The following is a 22033-nucleotide window of genomic DNA, read 5'->3' as shown; positions in this document are numbered from 1 at the left end:
AGTACTCTGGTACTTGGGAGGGCGGTGTCCCGTCCCTCCCTAAAAGATCTAAGTTGGGGCCGCTAGGGGGAGGGGGAGACAATTGGAGGCAGCCGCCTAGATTGCCGACAGAGACGAGCTCTAACGAGGTGTCCCATCTACCTGCAGACGAAACATTGGCTTGGGAGGCTAGAGTACTCGACTCTACAAAATCGGATCTCCACGCAGACTAGGAAGCAGAATGGAATGAGGCATCGACTCCAAGGAGGCTATGCAGATACGAAGGGATGGAATTCCAACCATCCGTGCAAGAGCCAAAGTGGCAATTGTTGTTGTTGTTGGTGGGGGGGGGGGGGGGGGGGGGGGGGGGGGGGGGGTTGTAATTCCATCACACTTCTGATAGCACCACCTATCACCAAGAGGAGAGGAAGGTAATCCTTCCTGAGCTCTGGGAAGCAGATTGTCACAAGAAAGCCTGAGACACCAGCCAAGGGATCAAACACCAAGTTGAAGCCGTGTTGTCACCTCGCAAAGAAGGCCTATGCCGTACGCGATGGGGTCAGTTGCATGATCGTCCAAAGCTATAGGTGAATCAAACTTGACGTAATAGTAGCCACGCTCCAAGGGATGAATGTCTGTGATCTTTCCAGGCACGCCTTGCCACGGTGGAGGCCTCCAAAGAGGTGACTGTTGTAGCGAGCAATTGGACATCTTCTTCAGAAAAGGACAGGCAAGGGATGGCGGCCTTGGCGGGGATGACGGAGCAGCCGAAACTTGCTGCAGATACAGAAAAACCCCAAAATCTTGAAGCATTTGCAAAATAGTGATAACATAAGGTGTAACCTAATGTGAGAGAGACTTTTTGCACACTGAACTTTACACCTGTAGAAAATCTGACAATATACTACTTGGTAGATACCAAAACAAGCCTGCAATATCAACTCTTCTATACTTCTTCACAAATTTATATGTAGAGCAACAGGCTTGCTCTTTGAGAGCCAGAGGTAAACTTATTTGGCTTGTAACCCACAACATTTTGGCAAGAGTGCATCATAGTGCATTTTTGGCTCATAATTTACAAAAAAAACCTGACAACACTTCTGACATTCACATAAGAAATACCATCTGCATCTTCAGGCATTTGAACTTATGTTACAGTTTCCCCCCCTTCCCTTCTTCCCCAAACTGTTTTGAACCTTATGAAACAATATTGCAAAATTGACTATCTACACTGCTACAAACTCAGTTTTCATCTTCTATTTTTCCTCTTGGCAAGCAGGTGCCTGAGACTCCTGCGAAGAGATCAACATTGGAGAGTAACCATTCCCTTCATCTCCATGGGCCATCTTCATGCCCATATCCTCATTATTATTGACACCCAATGTATTCTCCTCTGTGACATCACCCAAAAATACACACAGTTAGCTGTGTGCCTTCCCAAGCTCATCAAACTCACCAGCACATTTCATATCCATATCAAGGCTAAATAGAGATCAATCCCTGCGATGGCTTCGATGGGCAAGATTGCGAGTCCAAGCCTCACGAGCGGTCACAATGGGTCCCTCTTATTAAACGACTTTTTGTACATGGACTCAAATATGTGAAACTTTGATCACCTTGTCATGATTTATTATCATTATAAAAAAGATGAAAGTAAGGTGCTTACCGAAAATGGAAACTATTGATCTTCTTTTGGTAGGGCTCTTCTTTCGCAGCTCTCCTGTTTGCGCCCCCCCCCCCCCCCCCCCCCCCCAAAAAAGGACAGGAACAAGCTCTATAAATTAGCATTTCAAGCTTGTAATGATTCAACAAGACAGTGCGGAGCTCCTATGAGATGCCTACTTACTGGAACAGCCAAAAGTTGCCCTTACCAACAGTTGACTGCATGGACTTGAAGACGTCTGAACTCTTGAAGGTATATCCGACAAAATTTGCATCTTTGGAAGGCAGCATCTGAAACCATGGAAGGCTTAATAATGACACGCATACAGTTGTCCTACACTAAGGTGAAGTGTAAGAGAGAGTTTGGTTTTGCTTGCAAGATCAAATGATACCTTCCGCCATCGTCCAGATTTGGATGACTGATGCTGGTTATTGTCCACCTGCATGTGCCATACATAGTATATGAATGCCACTCAAAAATAGACTTGGGTGAGAGCTTGCATACTTTGAAGGGGCCAACGACCAAAATTAAGATGTGCATACTTCTTCGAACTTGTCAAAGTTCTGAGTATCTAGTTCACCATTAACTTCTGGTTTATAAGCAGCTTCCATGTAATACAGCTTGTCCCATTGCACACCTCTAAACCATGGGTGATTCTGTAAAAATGGGTAAGAAACATTAGTGGAATAATTACAAACAAAGCTAGTTTAACAAGTCTTCCAGTGGAATAATTACAAACAAAGCTAGTTTAACAAGTCTTCCTTCAAAAGATTATGCAATCCACACCTTGATTTCATCAATGCCTCTTGTACCAAGTCGATGATCAACATCACAAAGCAATCTGCACATTAAATGCTTGGCTTCTCGTGATAGCTTCATTTCTTCCGGAAACTTCAAAGAGCTTCTCCAGTTAACAATCTGCTTCAGTTGAAAATAAAGATTGATAATGCATTTCCTTCTCTGAAGGACTTAGTGCCATTCACCAAAAGAAAGCATGCTTGCAAAACATTATATTACGATTATTGGCCCCTATTTGTGAATGTAGATAGTGACCGCCGACTTCATCTGCACTAGCACAACCCATCTATAATTGTGGCATCCCATCAAGATACAAATAGTAACCCACCAAACAATTCCAAAAAATAATAATTACAAAAATAGATCTAATGCCAGGTCATCATGGCATGCCACGGTCATTTACATTCCAACAAGTTACAAAGCACAATCAGGTTGATGATGGAACCCAAGGCTACAGTAAGAGAATCAGATAATTGAAGGTCACTCAGTGAACGCAAACAGTGGCTCAAAAACAGTGCTCACAGCCTCTTGATGTGTCAACTCGTTATGGCATTTTTTTGTTAAGGCCAAGCCTAATCTAATGTGGCATCCTGGCACGACTTTTCTCAACTTGCCAACTGGCAACTGAGGATACAAATGTCTCAATGGCAATGACAATGGCTCCTATATGGCAAAAGCATGAGGATAGATAGACAGGACCTTTTCGACAGCAACTATGATGTCATTGACCCCAAGGCTAATATAAAACTCTTTAAGTCTCACCTCTTACCTACAGATGACTAGAGATGACTATGGTGCCCTGTTTATACGATTTTATTATCATTGAAATACCTTGACAGTTGAACATCTTGAAAGGTTAGAAAGCTGCACGTAAAATGCCTCAAACACTTGAATGCAAAACATAATAATTTTCTAATTTTCTATCAATTTTTTTTTAAAAAAAAAACATAATACCTTCCAGCAAGTCATCATTGAATCATCAGAGTAAAACGGTGGATAACCAATAAGCATCTCATACATAATTGCTCCAAGGGACCACCTGCAAACCCAACTTATAGAAGTGAAATGCAAGGAAAAAGATGGTCGAGACCTCCCTCCCTCTCTCTCTCTCTCTCTCTCTCTCTCACCGACTTCTTCCATGCCGGCCCTCGGAGCTCTCACCGACTTCTTCCATGCCAACACTCCGAGGGCCGATCCACCCATCATACCCAATCCACATGCTAGTGTAGGAGCTCGGCCGAGAGGTGTGACACACGACAGAGCCACTGAGTTGTGCAGAGCTCGATGCCCCCGACCCCATGGCCCTCACCCACGGCCACGCCACCCATAGTCACAAGGGAACGTCGTTCCAAGCTCTTGGAACGGGGGAACGCGTTCCATAGAGATAGCCGTTCCCGTTCCCGTTCCAAAATGGCACCGCCGACCATGTAAGAAATATAAGTGAACTATGTATCATGTAGAACACATCTATGCATTATCATGGCCACTACTGAGATGGTTTGAGTTTCTTTCTTTACTATGCCTCTTTCCAAAGCATTTACAGATATATAAAGTAAATTTATAAACACATTTATGCAATGATGTGGCGTTCCCGATTCCGTTCCCTTTTATTCAAGCTTTTCGTTCCCGTTCCAAACAGTCATCCGTTCCCCAAAACGTTCCCGTTCCCTTGTGACTATGACGCCACCCCAGGAGGATCCGGGCCATCATCTCCCATCATCGCAGGACTTGCACCAGCTCAGTTTTACCACCTTGAGCACCACGTCACAGTGGCCCATGAGGGATGTATTAGGGTGATATGAGAGCTCTCTTAGATCAGATTTTAAAGTTCTAGATTTTGTTATCTTTCTTTATTACTATTTTGTACCCAAGATGATGTACCTCATGGATATGATGTAACCTTTTGGTCTCATAGGTCATTTTGGCCTTTTGAAGACGTTAATACAACTTTCTTTCTTTCTTTCTCTCTCTCTCTCTCTCATGGCACAGTACATGCTTAGCTGCCCAGCATACTATGAGATACGAGTTGCCTCTTTCAAGACGGGTGTGAAAACCTTCCCAAAATCTGCCCTAAAAACAGCTGAAAACCAAAGTTAATCTTGAGGTACCAGCATCCATCGATCTCCCCCAAGCCAAGGCTAGGGATTCTTGCACAATCCCATAGCCCATGTCTAACTCGAGCATCCCATACCACCGAACCTGCCTGTAGGCCTTCGACATGCCAACCTACGTTGTCACCATTTGGCCACCCAATTGGTCCACCCGTGCTTTCTTATCATGTATGTACATTGGACCGGTGTCCATGGCAGTTGTTTATGCCGGGGATTGATGCCAATCATGTGTTACTGTAGACTTGGCTTTCCATTGGGACTTGTGCCTCCGTGTACATGCCCAGAAATGCTTGGTGGATTGGTGTTCCATTGGGTCTGGTACCTCGTGTACTTGCCTGGAGCACATCTATTTTGGTATAGTCTCATGAACGGGGATTGTCCATACCAATGCTGTATTGCATGAGCATCTTTATGTGCTTGCTTGCAATTGAAATTGCATGCTGTTTTCATGCTTGCTTGACCAATGTGTAGTTCCAAGTAAGGAGACGCCCGCCCGTGAACCGTGCGTGTGAAACTGTCTACTGACATGGTTGTGTGGCATGTGAACAGGTGGTAAGTATTACCCAATCTAGGCTCAAATAGCCCTTAGGACTTAGCCAATATTTATAAGTGAGTGCGTTCCCACTTCATTAAAGTTTGGGCGCCCAAAAGTCACTTATAAATTATGACCGCTTCCAAGTCACTTATAAATTATGACCACTTCCAAGTTCACACTCACTGAAGTCCCGAGGCAGACAAGACTCAATGTCAAGGACCTGATCCTCCCTTTTTACTCATAAATGGGCATCTCCCCATGTCCCTTCACTTGATTGGACCCCAATTCACTTACTTATTAAGAGAAAATTCGTGTTTTGTCTTCATGAAGATTTTTGGAGGCTGAAAACTCTGTTTTTCCACCATTTCTCTCCATTTCCAAGCTCTCCATAGCCATACCCAACTTGCTAGGGTGTTTTCCAAGCTTCCAAGAGTGTTTCTGGATGCTAATCACTCTCCTACACACTCCCAATGACTGAAATTCAGTAAAACAGCTCTCTTTATTGCTGTAATTTCTGGTCTTTTTACTGAAAACCCTAATTTCAGCTCTCCTTTCTCAAGTTGAACCATAGGGGAAGCTTTCCCAAGGTTCCCTTCATCCTCTTGAAGACTTTTGTCGCAAAGAAAGGCGACAAATCAAAGATCTCAACACTCCAAGGACTTCCATTGCGAAGACTTTCGCTGTCATCGACTCTACTTGCTATTGGTAAGCTTTTATGCTTAAATATGGGAGCAAGTAGCAGGAGGGAGAAACTGGATTATAAGATCACATACCCTGTGTAGTGTTCTCTTGTCCTACGTGCTCTCTTGCAAATTGTTGCTACCATGTGTTGGTGGAACAATAGAGAGCAGATGATAGGGAACATGGGCACTTGAGAGGGTAGTGTGGGTTGCAAGTCTACATCGACAACCACTTGTTTGAAATACTGTATTCATATGCATTGGTATGGAAATCTGGTCAGAAATGCCCATGACACTATGTACTTGAATCTCCCAAGCTCAATATACTTTATTTGAGGGAGGGGTCGGCCGTTCCGGCTCATTGTGTGTCTCTTGTCAATTCAGCAATTTACTTCTTGTATTTTGAGCAAGTGTCCATCAAATCTTAGTGTATTTAAGTGTATTGATTAGCATTGTGTTAAGTTACATACGTACTCGCCGTGTGGGTGGCATAAGCAAGTCTGCTCTCTTGGTCCAAGACAGACCTTCAATGGTGCATCCACACAACTCTCTCAAAATAACCCAAGCTCTCAGTTTATATAGTGATAACTACGCCATAAATAGCTAACTTGCTATAATAGGCCATTAAGCTTGTTTTATCAATCCAAGAATCCTAGCCAAGTATTAGCTTGCTAATCCCTAACCTTTGGGCCCCCCCTAGCCACGTTGGATTAGATCCCTAATCCGTAGATTAGTATCCAGGTACATAACATTCTTCCCCTCTTCAAACATTTATTCTTACATGAAATTAGGAAAGCGCTTACTCAAACTAGCTGCCGACTCCCAAGTCAAGTCCTCCTCTACCCTACCTTTCCACTTTCACTGAAATCTATCACCCTCTCGGGTTCATGTGGAACATAGGACAAAGTCCTCAACCTCAATAAATTCTTGAGGGCTAACAAGGTTATCCTCAGCTCCCAACATCTCTTTCACTCGTCTGACGTGAAAGACTGGATAAACTCTTTCACATTTGGAGGCAGCTCTAGTCTACAAGCAACCTCACCAATCTTTTTCAAGATCCCGTAAGGTCCACAATACCTAGGAGATACCTTTCCAACCTTCCCCGTATGTAACGTCTTTGAACTCACTCTTAAAAAAACTAGCATTCCCTCGTGGGGAACTCCCTTGGTGAACGCTACCTATCAGCATAAAACTGTGCACAATCTTGTGAACTTCTGATAGCCTCTCGTGCACTCACTAGAATTTATTGCATATCTGCTAAGAAATCTCTAACCAATTATACACATGGTGATCGGTCTTTTGTGGTGCACTGCAGCTATGATCCATCAGTAAATGTATGCATGTCAATATCTGACTCTGATGTTAGGTTCTTCGACAATGGTGCTAGCAAGCACATCACGTCACAGCATAAGCTGTTCACTACACTTGGGACTACTCCTCGATGTGATAGTGTGACATGTGCAAATAACTCTTCATATCCAATAAAAGGTGTTGGCCAAGTTGTACCACTGCCAACGGTGGTACAATTACACTCAAGGATGTACTTTATGTACTAGGCATCAAGAAGAACTTGTTGATAGTTTTGGCCATTACTAGGGCTAAGGGCAAGCCTAGTGGTCAGATTTATGGGTGGCAAGTGTACTGTGCATAGCAAGAGTGATGGTGATGCTACTGTTGCTTCTCACACACTATGCCAAGGTTTGTTCAGGCTTGATTCTTATGAGAGAGTTATGCATAATGCATATTCAGTGGTTACTACAGTGAGACAGAGCTTTGGCATGACCGCTTTGATCACTTATATTTCAGCAGTTTGTTACACCTTCAAAGGCATGATATGGCGTCAAAGCTGCCACAGCTTGAGGCCCCAGTCAAGCATATATGTGAGGAGTGTATTCTTGGCTAGATGCAATGGGGGCATCATTCCCCAAAGATGGATGTGTAAGAGCTGTCCAAAAATTACAGCTTGTGCATAGTGATGTATGTGGTCAAATGACGACACCGTCTATTGGTGGTCACCTTTACTTTGTTACTCTCATTGGCTTTCCCCGAAGCTACAGTCTTACAATATCTTCAGGGAGGGGATTGAGCCCCGGGTTCCAGGTGACATATTTTTATTGAATTTTCTTTTTTTCCTTAGAAAACAAGCACCAAATTTAGGTCTTCAGTCCAATTTATCTTCACCCCTCTAGAATTAGAATCATTTATGTCTTAAGTCCAATTGATCTTAACCTTTAATTTTATGATGATCTTTTCTCCCATACTAGGTGTCCGCTCTAGTGTTAGACTCATGTAAGTCTTTAAGAACAATTGATCTTAAACCTGCCGGACTAGGCTGAACCTTACCCTAGGTCCAATAATGATTGGTAGCAACCCTCATAACAGACTCTACCATGCTTGTATATTGACAACACCAATGCAAACCTCACTGACACATACTTGATGACACCACTGCCTTCCCCTCTGATCAATGTCACAACTACCGATGTTGGATCCTACATGGTATTACTATTAGACTGGCTTGAGGGATTCTAAAAAAGATTTCGGAGATTGCCATGGTGAAAAATTGTGGAAACAGTTCATAGAAACGCTCACTCCAATCTGTAAAAGTATTGACATCATATTCCGACTCCAAGTTTCTTCTCGACTTAAAAATTCAGGAAAAAGCATGCAACGTGTGAAGCAAGGACAAAATATATCCTTATGAGGCCACATTGAAGCATTGTTCAAGTTCTTACCAGTCGCATTCCATTCCATAACCCTTCTTTGATAGCACTTCTGGAGCAATGTAATCTGGTGTGCCCACTGTTGAGTAAGCCTGGAGAGTGCAGAATGAAATGAGAAAATGTATAACATCATTTAAGAAATGAGAACCTCTAAAAACAAAACAAGTGGCAGAAAGAAATTACAAGAGTACGCCTGTTCAATTTCCAACGTTGCAACTGTTCTTGTTGAGTTCGCCAAGGCCCTGCATGTTGAATGCGTCCATCGATGTCCATATCTGTGTTGCTGAATGCCTCTTCCTCAAAAGGAGAGATCGCACTACAATCCAGTGGCTTACAGAGCCCAAAATCTGAAAGCTTCATGTGCCCATGTTGATCTAGAAGGAGATTGTCTGGCTTGATATCTCTGCAGCATGGAGACAAGGTCATGAGACGAAGCAAGCATCCAACAAGTTCCACCTTTGCAAGTCACTGCAAATACAAAATAGTCTTCCTAGAGCCAAGGTTTTAAAAAATAACAATTAATCAATAGTGTAGCCTGGCCATGAGGAGTTTTAACTCTCATGAGGACCCGGGTCCAAATCTCCCAAGCCTACACCTATATATGACACCCACAAAAAAAAAAAAAAGAATAAAAATCCTTTGCACCTGAGGCTGCTTTACCTGTGAATGTAGCTGTGTTTGTGTATAGATCCTATGGCAAGAACACTCTCTGCAATATAGAACCGGGCCTCGTCTTCCGTCAGTGTATCTTTACGTGTCAAAAGCATCATCATGTCACCTCCAGGTAAATATTCCATAATAAGATATAAGTATTCTGCATCTTGAAATGAATAAAACAATTTTACAATGCACTCGCTGTCAACCTCTGCAAGCAGATTTCTTTCAGCTCTGACATGTTCCACCTGTAGGACAAGGCCAGCAATTTGACAAGCTGAAATGATAAGAATTGTACCCCCAACCTTAAACATAGCAAGGTTGCAGTTGAAATATAACCTGTCCGCGGCTTAGCATCTCAGACTTCTTGAGCTTCTTCATTGCATAAACCTGCCCCGTTGACTTCAACCTACAAAGCCTTACCTGTAATTTACATAAAATTGGATGGCCTCAAAGCGCATTATACCCAAAGGAAAAGAATAGGCCACATGCATTGCAAAAGAATAACTAAGAGTCTAGACCAGCCCTTTAACTTACAATACCACTCATTCTTATTTCAATACATAGAAATAGACTAACCAAGTTTAAAACCCTATATAGAACTAATACCAGCACCAGCCAAGCTCTTTAACTTGCTTTTTTTACTTAAAAAATAAATGAATGTTTACTGAAAGGGACAAAAGACTTTAAAACTGCACTAAAAGCCCATCGATATGGTTGAGACTTAAATATTGGCTCCATCATGGGCTGTAGAAAGTGCATGACTTAGTCATTAGCACCTCTATACAGGGGCTGATGACACAATTACACATCTCACAGGCATATCCATGTAGTAAGTATGCACTTCTTAGAGATAAATTATAATGCATTATGCCTTGATCTCATTCATATCATGCTCTTTTAATGTAAGAGATGTCATTGCTGCACACCAGCACGCCATATCAAACTGCACGTCAGCATGCCACATCAGCATCAGCATGCTATGTGAAAGTCTGATATGAGCAAGGCTGTTATCCCTAGCAAGTAGGTTAATGGACGGCAATAAGTGCAGCATGAAAAGAGAGTAGTTGTCATGTGCATCCCACACTTGGATGCCACGTGGACATATATGTACAGCAGGTGTAGGACTTGGAGTGGTACTGGTTCCTTGTGAGCCCCAGTCCATGGTCACCATGAAACTCGTTTCGGTGGCCTTGAAACTCGTTTCACGTTTTGGTGTTGAAACGTTTCGTGCACATCATTGAAACCATTTCGTTTCATGTGGAACAAAAAGTTGTGATTTTTTCTATGGTTTAGCCTCTCTCTATATTTTTAAGCCTTTCACTTCCCTTCTTTTATGTCTCTTTTTCTCTCCTTTCTTCAATGGTCACATTATAGCAATATATTTTCGTATTGTCATGCATATATCGTTTCGATCTACCGTTTCATTGTGCACCTATCCACATTTGAAACGTTTCATTCCAAAATAGATCATTTCGACAACGAAATGTTTCAACAATGAAACGTTTCGTGGTGACCTTGCCCTAGTCCAGGATGAATCCGCCAAGGTTCCACTCTAAGCATCCAAGGTCAAGTGTACAAGTCCCATACAAGGTCTTGGTAAGGCCCACACAAGGAGCAGCGCCAGCCCGTACTCTGCGCCACCCTCTCGAATGATGTAGAGATAAATCAAGCTCTACCTGGGACGCCAATCGTACGAATAGGTCTTGTAGCATACCTGTTGTGGGTATGTGTGCAGGAAGGCAAGGGGCATCCTTGTGGGCCACCCCAAAAGGGCTTAAGGTCCTTGCCTACATGAAGGGTAGCCTTGTGGGCCATCCCTAGGGGCTAAGGAGGCCCCATGGCCGAGCACAACTGCCATGGGAGGCATGGGCAGCTAGTCGGCCAGGCCTGGAAGGCCTGGGCAGCAAGGCGGCCAGCCCCAAAGGGGCTATTGCTTAGCCCAAGAAGGGCAAAACCTTGGTCGGCCAGCACATGGGCAGCCAGACCATAGGCGGCCAGCAGCCAGTGGGTGGGCAGAAGCCTGAATGACCCACATATGAAAGCGCTTGCTTTTGGTGCATATAAAAACAATTTGTGGAGCTGTAGAAAACAGGCTGACCCCTTGTAGCAAACCGACCAGCGTATCTTTGTGCCTATAAAAGCCAAGGCTCAGCAAAAAATTTTCCCAACTCATTATGCACAAAGTGCTGAAGTGATAAAAGGGCCAAGAAAGCCAAAGGGAGAACTTAAGCAAGGTGAACTTGAAGGTCAAGAGTTGTCAGAAACTCCTTCATTGCCAGCAGTATACCTGACAAACAAGTCTCTGCAACCTGTGACATGAAAGGAGGCACCTGAATCAACGATCCATGAGTGCATACCATGACCATCTCCTGCATGGAGTGAATGGGCATCAAGTGAAGACATGAATAGGACTTCATCCTCACTGTCACCTGCATGTGACACATTGACTTCTTCAATCTTGACTCCACTTTTGCCCTTTGGCTCTGCAACCTATGACATGAAAGGAGGCACCTGAATCAACGATCCATGAGTGCATACCATGACCATCTCCTGCATGGAGTGAATGGGCATCAAGTGAAGACATGAATAGGACTTCATCCTCACTGTCACCTGCATGTGACACATTGACTTCTTCAATCTTGACTCCACTTTTGCCCTTTGGCTTTGCATCTTTGGCTTCATCTTTGTCTTTGTCCTTGCCTTTGCCCTTTTCCTTTTGATCATTCTTCCATTTGTAGCATTGCTTTTTGAAGTGTCCCTTCTTGCCACAATAATGGCATTCCAAGTCCTTTTTTGAGCGAGACTTGCTCCTTTCCCGTTCTTGGCTTTTACCCCTTTGCTGGGATCTCCCACATGCATTCATTGCATTGGACTTTCCAACAGAATTGTTCTTCCTGTTCATCTCTTCTTGAAGAAGAGCACCCTCCACATCTGCATATGACAGCATAGCATTTGAATTGCTAGTGGCTGTCCTGAATGTGTCCCAACTCTCTGGCAAAGTGCATAAGAGAAAGGTGGCTTTGAACTCATTGTCCATTGTCAACTTCTGATTGATTACCTGGGTGACAACACCATTAAACTCATTTAGATGGGCTGTCATAGATGCCCCTTCCTTCATTTGAAGACCTATCAGTTTCTTCAACCAATACACTTTGCTTAAGGCACTTTGCTGGGCATACAAGTCCTGCAATCTTTGCCACATTTCCCAAGCTGTCTTCTCTTCACGTATGCTGAAAAGTAAAGTGTCTGACACAGACAACATGATGGTGGATCTTGCTAGCTCATCCATATCTTCCCATTCTTCAGCAGTAAGAGAAGCGGGCTTTACACCCCTTTCTTTGATGGGCTTGTGCTGCTTCTTCTGGAGCAACACATTATAGCACTGGGTTTGCCAAATGTCATAATTATGTGAGCCTTCAAGCTTCTTGATGTGAAGCAATGAAGAGCTCTCACCTGTGTGGTTGCCATAGCAATATGCAACCTTTGACACAGTCAATGCCTGACTCCCTGCAAGATGTGCAAACACTGCATCAAAAGCACACAAAGTGCTCACAGTTGTTCTCCCAAAGTTTATCTCCCACTGTGGAAGCACAAATGCAACTCTACTCCCACTGTATGTGATAAAATCACCAAAATCTGGTTGCTGCAGATTTAGGACAGCACCTTAAATGTGCTCTGTTCCCCTTCCAAAGTACTGTACAACAGTACTAAGTGCTCACCAATGATGTACCAAATCTGTACCGGCAAGTACAGCAGCTGAAAATGAGCCTTTTCCTCACTCAAATCAATGTACAGCCATGCCAAAACTTGTACAAAGTTGTACCAAATCTGTACCAACAAGTACAGCAGCAATAAATGCTGTCCTGGCTGTCCAAATGAGTGAAAATCAGACTTTTACAGTCCCCACCACTGCATAAAACAGTCCCGAACAGAAATTGGGCAAAAGCCCCTTGATTGCAAGTGGATTTCTGAGGATTCAAGGCATAAAAGTCTTGCCTGCTGCTTTGCCAAGCTCAACAAGCATAAAATCTTGAAAAGCCCCTTGATTCAAGATCAATTTCTGATCATACATGGTACATTAACACACATGAAGGCGTCCAGAGTCTTCACAATGCTTCCCCCTGGCCACATATACATCCAATACATAAAAGCCCCTTGATTTACAGGCACATTGAGTGCTTGACAGGCATCAACACATTGCCCAAAGCATCAAATGCGAGTGCCTGCATGCAAATCAACCCAATTGGCACAAAAGCCCTTTGATTTGCACTCCAATTTCCTGCAATTTTGGCCCGAATGTGAGATTGCTCACATCATACAGCATGTATGAATGCCCAATGGCACAATTACATCAAAAGCCCCAAATTTTGACATCCAATTTCCTGCAAATTGACTCTGAATGTGACCAATGTCACCCAATTTTGCCAATTTTGCTCAAAATTTGAGCAATTTGGCACCTGTACCTGCTCAATTGATGATTGTACATGCTCAATTGCAAATCCCGAAAAAAAAATTGAAGCATGTACCTCTGAAATTTCTTATTAATGTTGCAGAAAAAGGTAGGGAGTCGTATTTGCTCTGATGAGGTGCTGCTATTGTGAATGCCCCTTCACTGGATAGCCTTGTGAACTGGCTGATGCTGCTGCAGAAAAACTGTGCAAATGGCAGTTCCTCAAGCGGGAGCTCCTCAGGCGTGCTTCGACTTTTTCGAATCGCCGTGGGGAACTGTTGAAAAAAGGCCTACGATCTCCCACGTGTGCGACGGAGAGATCGCCGTCGTCGCTTAATCTCCGCCGTGGCCGTCTCGCCACACTCCACGCCGGTTGCCGCCGCCTTTGCCTGCGTGTCTTTGCGTTAAGGCCGCCGTCGACTTCCTGCTCTTTCCGCCCACCTGCTTGCGACTCTTCTACAGTCGACGTGCTGACACCACACGCAGTTCTTCTCCGCCTCCGCCTAGTGGCTCTTCAATGCTGCGCACTGCCCTCGAGTTGGTTTGCCCTGTTCTGCACACAGCACGAACCCTAACAAACCCTAGCCAGCTTGTTGCAGTCAGCACAGCAATCAAATTCGTAACCCTAAAGCCAGTGCTCTTCGATGTAGAAACCCTACCACTCTCTACCACAGGGATCTCCTGTAGCCAAAGCTCTGATACCAGTTGAATGGGAGAATTAGAGTTAGGGTTTCATGTGGGAGACATACACAGAGAGGATGGGAGAGAGAGAGAGAGAGAGAGACATGTGGGAATAAGTCAACTCAATAATATGAGTGTGTGACTCCCCTATCACACATGTATATTTGCACTAGTACACATAGTGCACTTAGTACATTAAAAGTACTAAGTGTACTATGTACTATAACTTATGGGCTTGTACACACTACAAGGGTGGGCATAATGCCTTTACCCCAACACCTTGAACCAAAATCTGAGTAGACCACTGAGGCAACGGTTAAGAGGCAATTTGTGCTGTAGCAGTAGCGGTAATTACTGAAGCATGTGCAATGGCATGGTGATTAACTACACGCTTTCCTTTGTCAGCAACTAGGGGTTTCTCCGCAGAAATGGGGGGTTCAGCATTAGAATTCTGTCGATGAGTTGGTCTTTTGGGACACTCAAACCAACGATGAGGTCCATTACAAATTGTGCACAATCCTGTCTTTTGTTGATCCCGTCCAGAAGGAACAGTAGAAGGACGAGGATTGCGAGATTGGTCACGTCTTGGTCCACGATCCGAACTGCGTGGTTGGAAGGAGTTAGGACGTCGAAACAGAAAAGAGGACGATCCTTCTGATCGGCGAGGTTGTTGAGAATTATTCCATTGAGGATTAGGCCGGGAGGTAGAATAGCCAGATGACTCTCTGCAACTGTCTCGGCTCATACGAGATCCATTGGCTTTCTGAAAGTCATTAGTTCGATCGGAAGAGGCCGAATTTCGAGAATTAATGTCTGCAACACGCTCGGCATATCGTATGGCATCGACAAGATCGACAGGGTTATATTTCTGGACATCGGCACGCAGTGTGGGGTTAAGCCCTTCAACGAAGGCATGAAGTTCGTCCGCTGGGGACAAAGAATCAATCTCCAGTATCAAGTTGGTGAACTGGGAGATATAAGAGACCAAGGAACCAGTTTGGTCCAAATGGCGTAAGCGAGTACGGGCTTGGAAATCCGCATTGGCAGGTATGAACTGCTTACGGAGAACCCGCTCGAATTTTTCCCGCGTTGTAACCGTTTTGCCAGAGTGCTGTCGTCGTTGCCACCATAATAAAGCAGTGTCTTTGAGGAGGGATACCGCAAAAGCCACCTTTTTGGGGTCAGAAAGAGTCATGGATTCAAAGTAGAACTGCAGTTTGTAGAGCCATTGGTCTAAGATGCGCTTATTGCGCTGACCACCATAAGAGTCAGGGGGTTTAATTTCCAATTTCTTTGTTTTACTAGCTTGTAAAAGACGATAAAGAGTTTTAAGGTCGTCACCTTCTACCTCGGAAGGAATGACGTCTTCGTCTGCTGGTACTGTTGCTGAATTCTTTAAATGTGGTAAGAAAGGGCATAACTTCTATAAGTGTCCAAAGATAAATGGTCAACAACATAAGTCTAGCACTCAACTGTAGGCTCATTTGGTTGACATTCAAGTAATGTTCTTCTCCCTTTGACAAGCATGCTCTTCTTACATGTCATGGAGAAATAAAATCACGTCTTGTTTTACATGATCATGGCAAAACTAACAAACTCTTGTCTCCTCAAATAGCTAAAGCCTTACATCTTTACATCCATGCTGATCGGTTTCAAACAAAGAGACCTTTCACAAAAAAACACGTCTTATGCTCAACAATGGACAGCCTTGTCTTTTACATATTCAAGGTTACTTGGATTATTTGCCTTTTTTGATCGTTCCCTTAGATCGTGTAGATGCTACCTTGGGTGTTGAATGGATAGGGGAAAAGCAAGCTATTCCCAACTTTCACAATACTAGGATCCATGTTAAGCACAATGACAAAAAATGGGCATCCAAGCCGGAACTGATAGTAGCATGATTCATCTTTTGAATCACATTCAAGAGAATAAGGAAGTCAGATAAGGAGTTCAATCTTATTTGCTTTATGATCGAGAATCAAATCTTCTTCCAATCAGCCTACCAAGGAGAGGCATGGCTTTTCTCAAGGTTGATGGGGCACATCTTCATAGCTTATAAAGCCTCCTTTATCGAATTGAAGTTCCTGTTGTGCCATGGAAGGCGCAGTGGCATGGAAATGTCGCCGGAAAGGGGCCATTCTTCGCCAACGTACGAGGGGAAGTTTGTTAAATTCCAAAAAAAAATATTTCCCCTATTTGAATCATGGGTTCTCTGCCCAAGAAGTCCCCCAAAAACTGAATTAAATAATCTCTATGCGGTTTTTATTTGCTTTGTAATAAGCTTGGAATCTTATAAAAGGCTCCAACATTCCGTGCCATACCCTACTTAGAGCAAGGGGGGGTGTCTTGGTAAGCTGATGTAGGCTGCCATGTGTGATCAAGCTCTTCTATCAAGCCTGATGGGAGGATTTCAAGTGTTTACACATTGTGTTCTTTTGTATCGCATGATGCAGTTTAAAGCCCAAATCACCATGGCTATTGAAGGTCTTCTCAAGAATCTCCACCTTCGGTCAAAAGGGGGGTTGGTTGGGATCCAGAGTCTCATATGTGTACCCCCTCGTGTGTGTGAAGCCCTGTTTGTGTGTCCATTTGTGTGTGTGTGTGCACGCGCACTCTTCGGGATTCTTTTGACCTTGGAGATCTTCCCTTGCACCTGCTACAATTGCTTTTGAATTTAAGATGTCTCAAAGTTGGATAGCGGGGCTTGTAATTTATATCATGTTTTCTGTATTTTGATTGTGGATTTTCTCCTCCACTGAGGTTTTTTACTAGTAATATAGCGTATTTATAAATTAAAAAAAAGTGTGTGTGAACAGCCCTAAGAGGGTTATTGTTCTAGTAGCATGTGAACACACTCTTATGTAAGTGGATAAGATTAGTGTGCCATGTGGCATTCACTTATTAGAGTGTGATATTTGTATGGGTCAAAAGATAAGGAACCAAGCCTCCAAAGGCACTGTACTTGGTGAATGACATCACTTCAATCATATCAATCAATCACATCATTGAGTTGTGGAATTCTCTCTCTCTCTCTCTCTCTCTCTCTCTCTCTCTCTCTCTCTCTCTCTCTCTCTCTCCACCACCATACTCCACACATCCACCACCACTTTTTTCATCTCCTTGCCGTTCCATGCCCCAGAACTGTTGGTATGATGACGAATGCCGAGCCACGCTCTCCCATCTTAAGCATGAGATACGGATTGGGCAAATCACAAAGCACCAAGCGCAACGAATTTCTCAACGGCTTACGCAACGCAAGAAACGGGAGTTCTACGCTCAAAAAGAGGATGAGTTATACCGACTTTTCTTAGGGCCGAACTACAAAGAGGCCTGGAGGAAACTCCCATACCTATCACCTACCTGGACACGTGGCACTCCTATGACCACTCCCATATCATATCCCCCATCAACCACCTCTACCCCCACCACCTCCACCTTCTTCACAAGGGGCATGGTGCTCAAGCCTCAAGGCCATTCGCAGACTACGTAATGGGCGAGCCTAAGATCACGAGGGACCCACTGGCAAGTACATCTCACATGCCGATGATACGTGGCACTCCTATGACCACTCCCATATCATATCCCCCATCAACCACCTCTACACCCACCACCTCCACCTTCTTCACAAAGGGCATGGTCCTCAAGCCTCAAGGCCATTTGCAGACTACGTAATGGGCGAGCCTAAGATCACGAGGGACCCACTGGCAAGTACATCTCACATGCTGCCAATGATAACCTGGCCCCAGTATCCTGCCCATATTTTAGCCCATATTTTTTTCCTTTTTATGGCCCTTGATTGTGGGCTGGCCACCCTATTTTTCCTCCATTTTTTCCCTATTTTTCTAGCATTTTTCCCAGGTCAAGTCTTCATGTCCAGTAGGCTAGCTCCAGTCGGCTAGCCCCTCACCTATATATAGGTGGGCTGGCCTCTCCCATTTGATATGTTCATTCATTGTGTTGACACACTTGCTCCCTTTTGTATCCTTCACTTATGAGACTACTAGGTCTCTTGCTCGGGATTGTATTCACTGCAGTATATTCAGCCTTTTGGCTTTATATATCTCTCTCTTGCACACTCAGTTCAGCACATTCTAGTGCTCCCTTTGCTTCCGCTTGTCGGAATATGCAGTGGATATGAGACAAACAACTGAGAGCACAACGTAGCAAGACACCACGATGAAGATGAGCAAACACAAGAGAACCACCAGCCTGAAAACACAGGACTGTGTGAAGAAGAGCAAACGCAGAAGAGAGAGAGAGAGAGAGAGAGAGAGAAGCTGTATGAACTCTCCTCTATATACAAAATCCGGTACAATACCCAATGACCAAAAGGTGTGGGGGGCAGGCCACCTATATATATGGCCCTGGGCTGCTGGTCGGCCAGCCCAAAACAGGCCGACAGCAGCCCTGCATTCTCACGACCAGAAAAAAAGGGCAGTCGGCCAGATCGCAATAGTCGGCCAGCACTGAAAACAGCCAACAGCAACACATCTAGTCAGCCAGCAGATCACAGCCCCCCACGACCCAAAAAAATGGGGAAAAAACACGGAAAGTGGGGAAAAATGGAGGAACACTGAGCAAAGCTCCTAGGCGGGCACACCCACAACAAAGGCCCTCTATGAGATAATGTACAGACAGGAGATGACTGCTAACACCACTCTGTGCACACTCTTATCACTTGTATCACCCATGATGGACATCTTAAATGGGCCCTAGCCCGGCACACTAGGTTGATTGACTGTTTTTATTCAGCTCTCCCAAATCCCGTCACTTATTCTACCCTATACCTGGCAGAGTAGGATCTAGATTTTTCATCTTGTATAATAGAGATCTTAGCTTTCAGTTTTCAGTTTTAGTTTTAGTTTACTGTTGCTTTTTCTTATTTCATCCATGACGAGATTTCATGGACACTATGTATACATCGTTTTGGTCTCATAGACCCTTTGGGTCTTTTGAAGACGTTAATATAACTAATTCTCTCTCTCTCTCTCTCTCTCTCTCTCTCTCTCTCTCTCTCTCACACAAACATATTCAAGGCTGAGAGGTTCCACTTGAGATGCTCCCACTCCATGCTAAATACTGCAAACTATTCATGAAATAAGGGACACAGCACAGCCTCAGTATATATATCATTGGCAAAGGAAATAAACCTTAGGCGATAATATTTAATGTGGCTTCTTTCAAATTGACCTATTTAAGCTCCATCTAAATAGGTAAAAACTTTACTTATTTCAAGTCCCAAAGCGTTTTCCAAAGGCCATATTTTCCCGAAACTTCCAAGACTTAAACACTCAAAAAATATATATTTTTTATTTTATTTTATTTTTTCCTTAAGAAGAAAAACAAAGAACTCGAACCAGTACAGACACTAGAAAGCAGTAAAACATTGGGGAGTATGTATATACATACACAAGAAAAACCCACTTGAACAGTTAAACTTACAGGAAAAATACCTCGCCAAAAGCTCCCCGACCTATAATAGTCAAAGGCTCGAAATCATCAACGCACAGCTTCTGCCTTTGCAGTCTCATATTTTCAGTTTCTTTTCTTTCAAGATCCTTTAAAAGAACTTGATGATCCTCCTCTGATAGACATGCATCCTTGAGTTTTCGTTCCAAAGTCCATCTCCTATCATAATTAAGCAAAAAACAGGCATAAACCACTATGACACAATCAAAAGCAAAAATGTTGCAAAAACATTTGCAAATGCTTAGAACAACCAGTGAGAGACACAACTTTCACATGGGATTAGTGGTACCTTTCCTTCCTTTCTCGCATGTTCTTAGTTTGAGCTCTATAGTGATTCTCTATGTACTGTTTGGCGGCAGCAACTTTCTGTCGTGTTTCATTTGATGCCTGGGTTTCCTCTGGCATAGCTATGCTAGTGATAAGAGAAGGAGGGTCTTCAGGAAACATGTCGAGGGCTCCAAGCTCGCCCTCCACATCTTCCATGGCAAGCTTGCAGGTATCAAACCTTGAACTATCCATGATCTCCGGATCTTCCATGACTTCATAGACAAGCTCCTTTGCCCCTTCAGCACAGATTCAAAGCAAAATTCCTTCCACCTTCTTTCTGTGAACAAATCTCCCTTTCTTAGAGTTTATCTGCACAGTAGTTTGACCCCAGTAAACTAATCGCGCTATACATCGGAATTCTGAAAGAGACGTTTTGGACAGCATTCTCAGACTGTGTTGAAGGCTTATGTAGTCTCAGCGTTCAAACTCATTTTAGGTTTTCACTTAGCGAAATGTACACTTAACGCAGAGAGATTTACAAAACATAACGTTTCTAGGGTTTTATTTATCTGCAGAAACTAGATTTAGGTGTAGTGGAAGCAGAAAGATTAACAGAAAGCGCAGGAAAAAACCCACCTGGAAACCGATCGCTGATTCGCCTCTCACAAATAGTTTCAATTGATCTGAGCATCTGCCATAGCTCCTTCTCCTTCTTTAGAACTTCACAATTCATCCGCATCCTGCTACAGATCGGAGATCTTCTCTTTCAATTTCCTGCAGTTCGAGCTTCTATCGCCGACGTTCCATCGCCACATCCGTTAGTAGAGTGGACAATCGGCAATCGATCGAGTGGAAAACGCTTCACAGAACGGAAGCTAAGGCGAAGGGCCTGTGCTCACATTGGCCAAAGATGTTAAATAGAAGTGAAAGTAGGAGGAGTGTGCTCACCGTCGCCGAAGCCAAAGCGGAGCAAAAGAGGAGAGAGCAGAACAATGACAAGGTGAGCACACTTGTGCTACTTTGAAGTACCTTCAACATATACCAGCAGTGCGGTAGAGGAATTGGTGAAGCGTGTATGTGTTTGGGTAAGGTCTCGTGATGGAAGTAAGAAGTGATCGAGTCTTACTTCTAGGTGGAGGAATTGGTGAAGCATGTATATGTTTAGGGTAAGGTCTCCTGATCAAGTCTTACTTCCAACTTTGATCCGTAAGGATACTGCTTGGTACAAATAAAAATCTGGCATTACAAAAAAAAAACAAACAAACAAACAAGAAGGGAGGGCCCACCTGCCACGTAGGCATCCATGTGGGTGGTCTCCTAGATTGGGTCACTATCTCCAGCAGTGCTCAATTTTGCAAGTGGCAAATGGCAAAATTGACCCAAACATAATTTATTAAGTTATTGATTCCAAGTCTTTTTTATTTCCCCCCACCCCCCCCCCCCCATTCCCTAGTGTAATTTGAAACACCATCACCTAATTCAATCTTGTGTTGTGACCCACTATTATCAAAGATTTGGGCTCAATATTGCAAGTGGCCATCAGGTGTGTTGAGCTCCAACATAATTTATGAAGTTATTGATTCCAGTCTTCCTTTGTTTGGAAAATGAAAGATGGAACTACTGAATTCTAATGAGAAGGAATTGGAGCACATAAGGGCCTTAGGGGAGCGATAAAAAGCTGGACTTGAATTGTAGGGTGAAGGATCTTGATATGGATATTGGATAAGAACTATTTGTAAAGGTTTTCTTTTTAATAATACTATATATATATATTTACTTCCAAAAAAAAGTTATTGATTCCAAGTCTTTTTTCTTTCCCCCCATACCCCCTCACCTAATTTGAAACACCATCACCTGATTCAATCTTCTCCACCATTCCAACTTCCAAGTATTTGCCAATTTTCACTTTGGACCCCACTCTCAATTTCCTCCACCATTCCAAGATTTGCCAATTTTCAATCAAGGGACAAATGTCCTCTCGTTGGCAATTCAAACATGGTGTCTCCCTTGCACAACATCC

At 43.6% G+C, this 22033-nt stretch overlaps 1 protein-coding gene across 1 annotated transcript; it reads right to left on the bottom strand.

The window, feature by feature from the left end:
• Positions 1-1013: 1013 nt before the first annotated feature.
• On the bottom strand, positions 1014-21226 carry LOC147629661 (uncharacterized). The gene is made up of 14 exons (XM_086811169.1): positions 20650-21226; positions 20036-20382; positions 19731-19905; positions 9483-9566; positions 9150-9391; positions 8673-8892; positions 8502-8581; positions 3395-3479; positions 2429-2560; positions 2185-2298; positions 2034-2081; positions 1851-1932; positions 1646-1699; positions 1014-1372 (listed from the first exon to the last, which is right to left on the bottom strand). The coding sequence occupies exons 2-14, from the start codon at positions 20281-20283 to the stop codon at positions 1236-1238; spliced, it is 1701 nt and encodes a 566-aa protein (XP_086667295.1). The 5' UTR covers positions 20284-20382; positions 20650-21226; the 3' UTR covers positions 1014-1235.
• Between the last annotated feature and the right edge of the window lie 807 nt (positions 21227-22033).

Source organism: Cibotium barometz, chromosome 17, assembly GCF_041138505.1.
Source record: "Cibotium barometz isolate CiBa-2024 chromosome 17, ASM4113850v1, whole genome shotgun sequence".
In the NCBI taxonomy this organism is placed as follows: Eukaryota; Viridiplantae; Streptophyta; class Polypodiopsida; order Cyatheales; family Cibotiaceae; genus Cibotium; species Cibotium barometz.
Note: the sequence above shows the minus strand (reverse complement) of the source record. Positions and strands in the feature narration are given on the sequence as shown.

Coding starts and splice junctions, on each gene's coding strand:
- LOC147629661 (XM_086811169.1), bottom strand. CDS start 20,283: ATGGAAGATCCGGAGATCATGGATAGTTCAAGGTTTGATACCTGCAAG. Junction 8,893..9,149: donor AAACACAGCTACATTCACAG/GTAAAGCAGCCT, acceptor TCCATGCTGCAG/AGATATCAAGCCAGACAATC. Junction 1,373..1,645: donor ATCAATAGTTTCCATTTTCG/GTAAGCACCTTA, acceptor GTGATGTCACAG/AGGAGAATACATTGGGTGTC.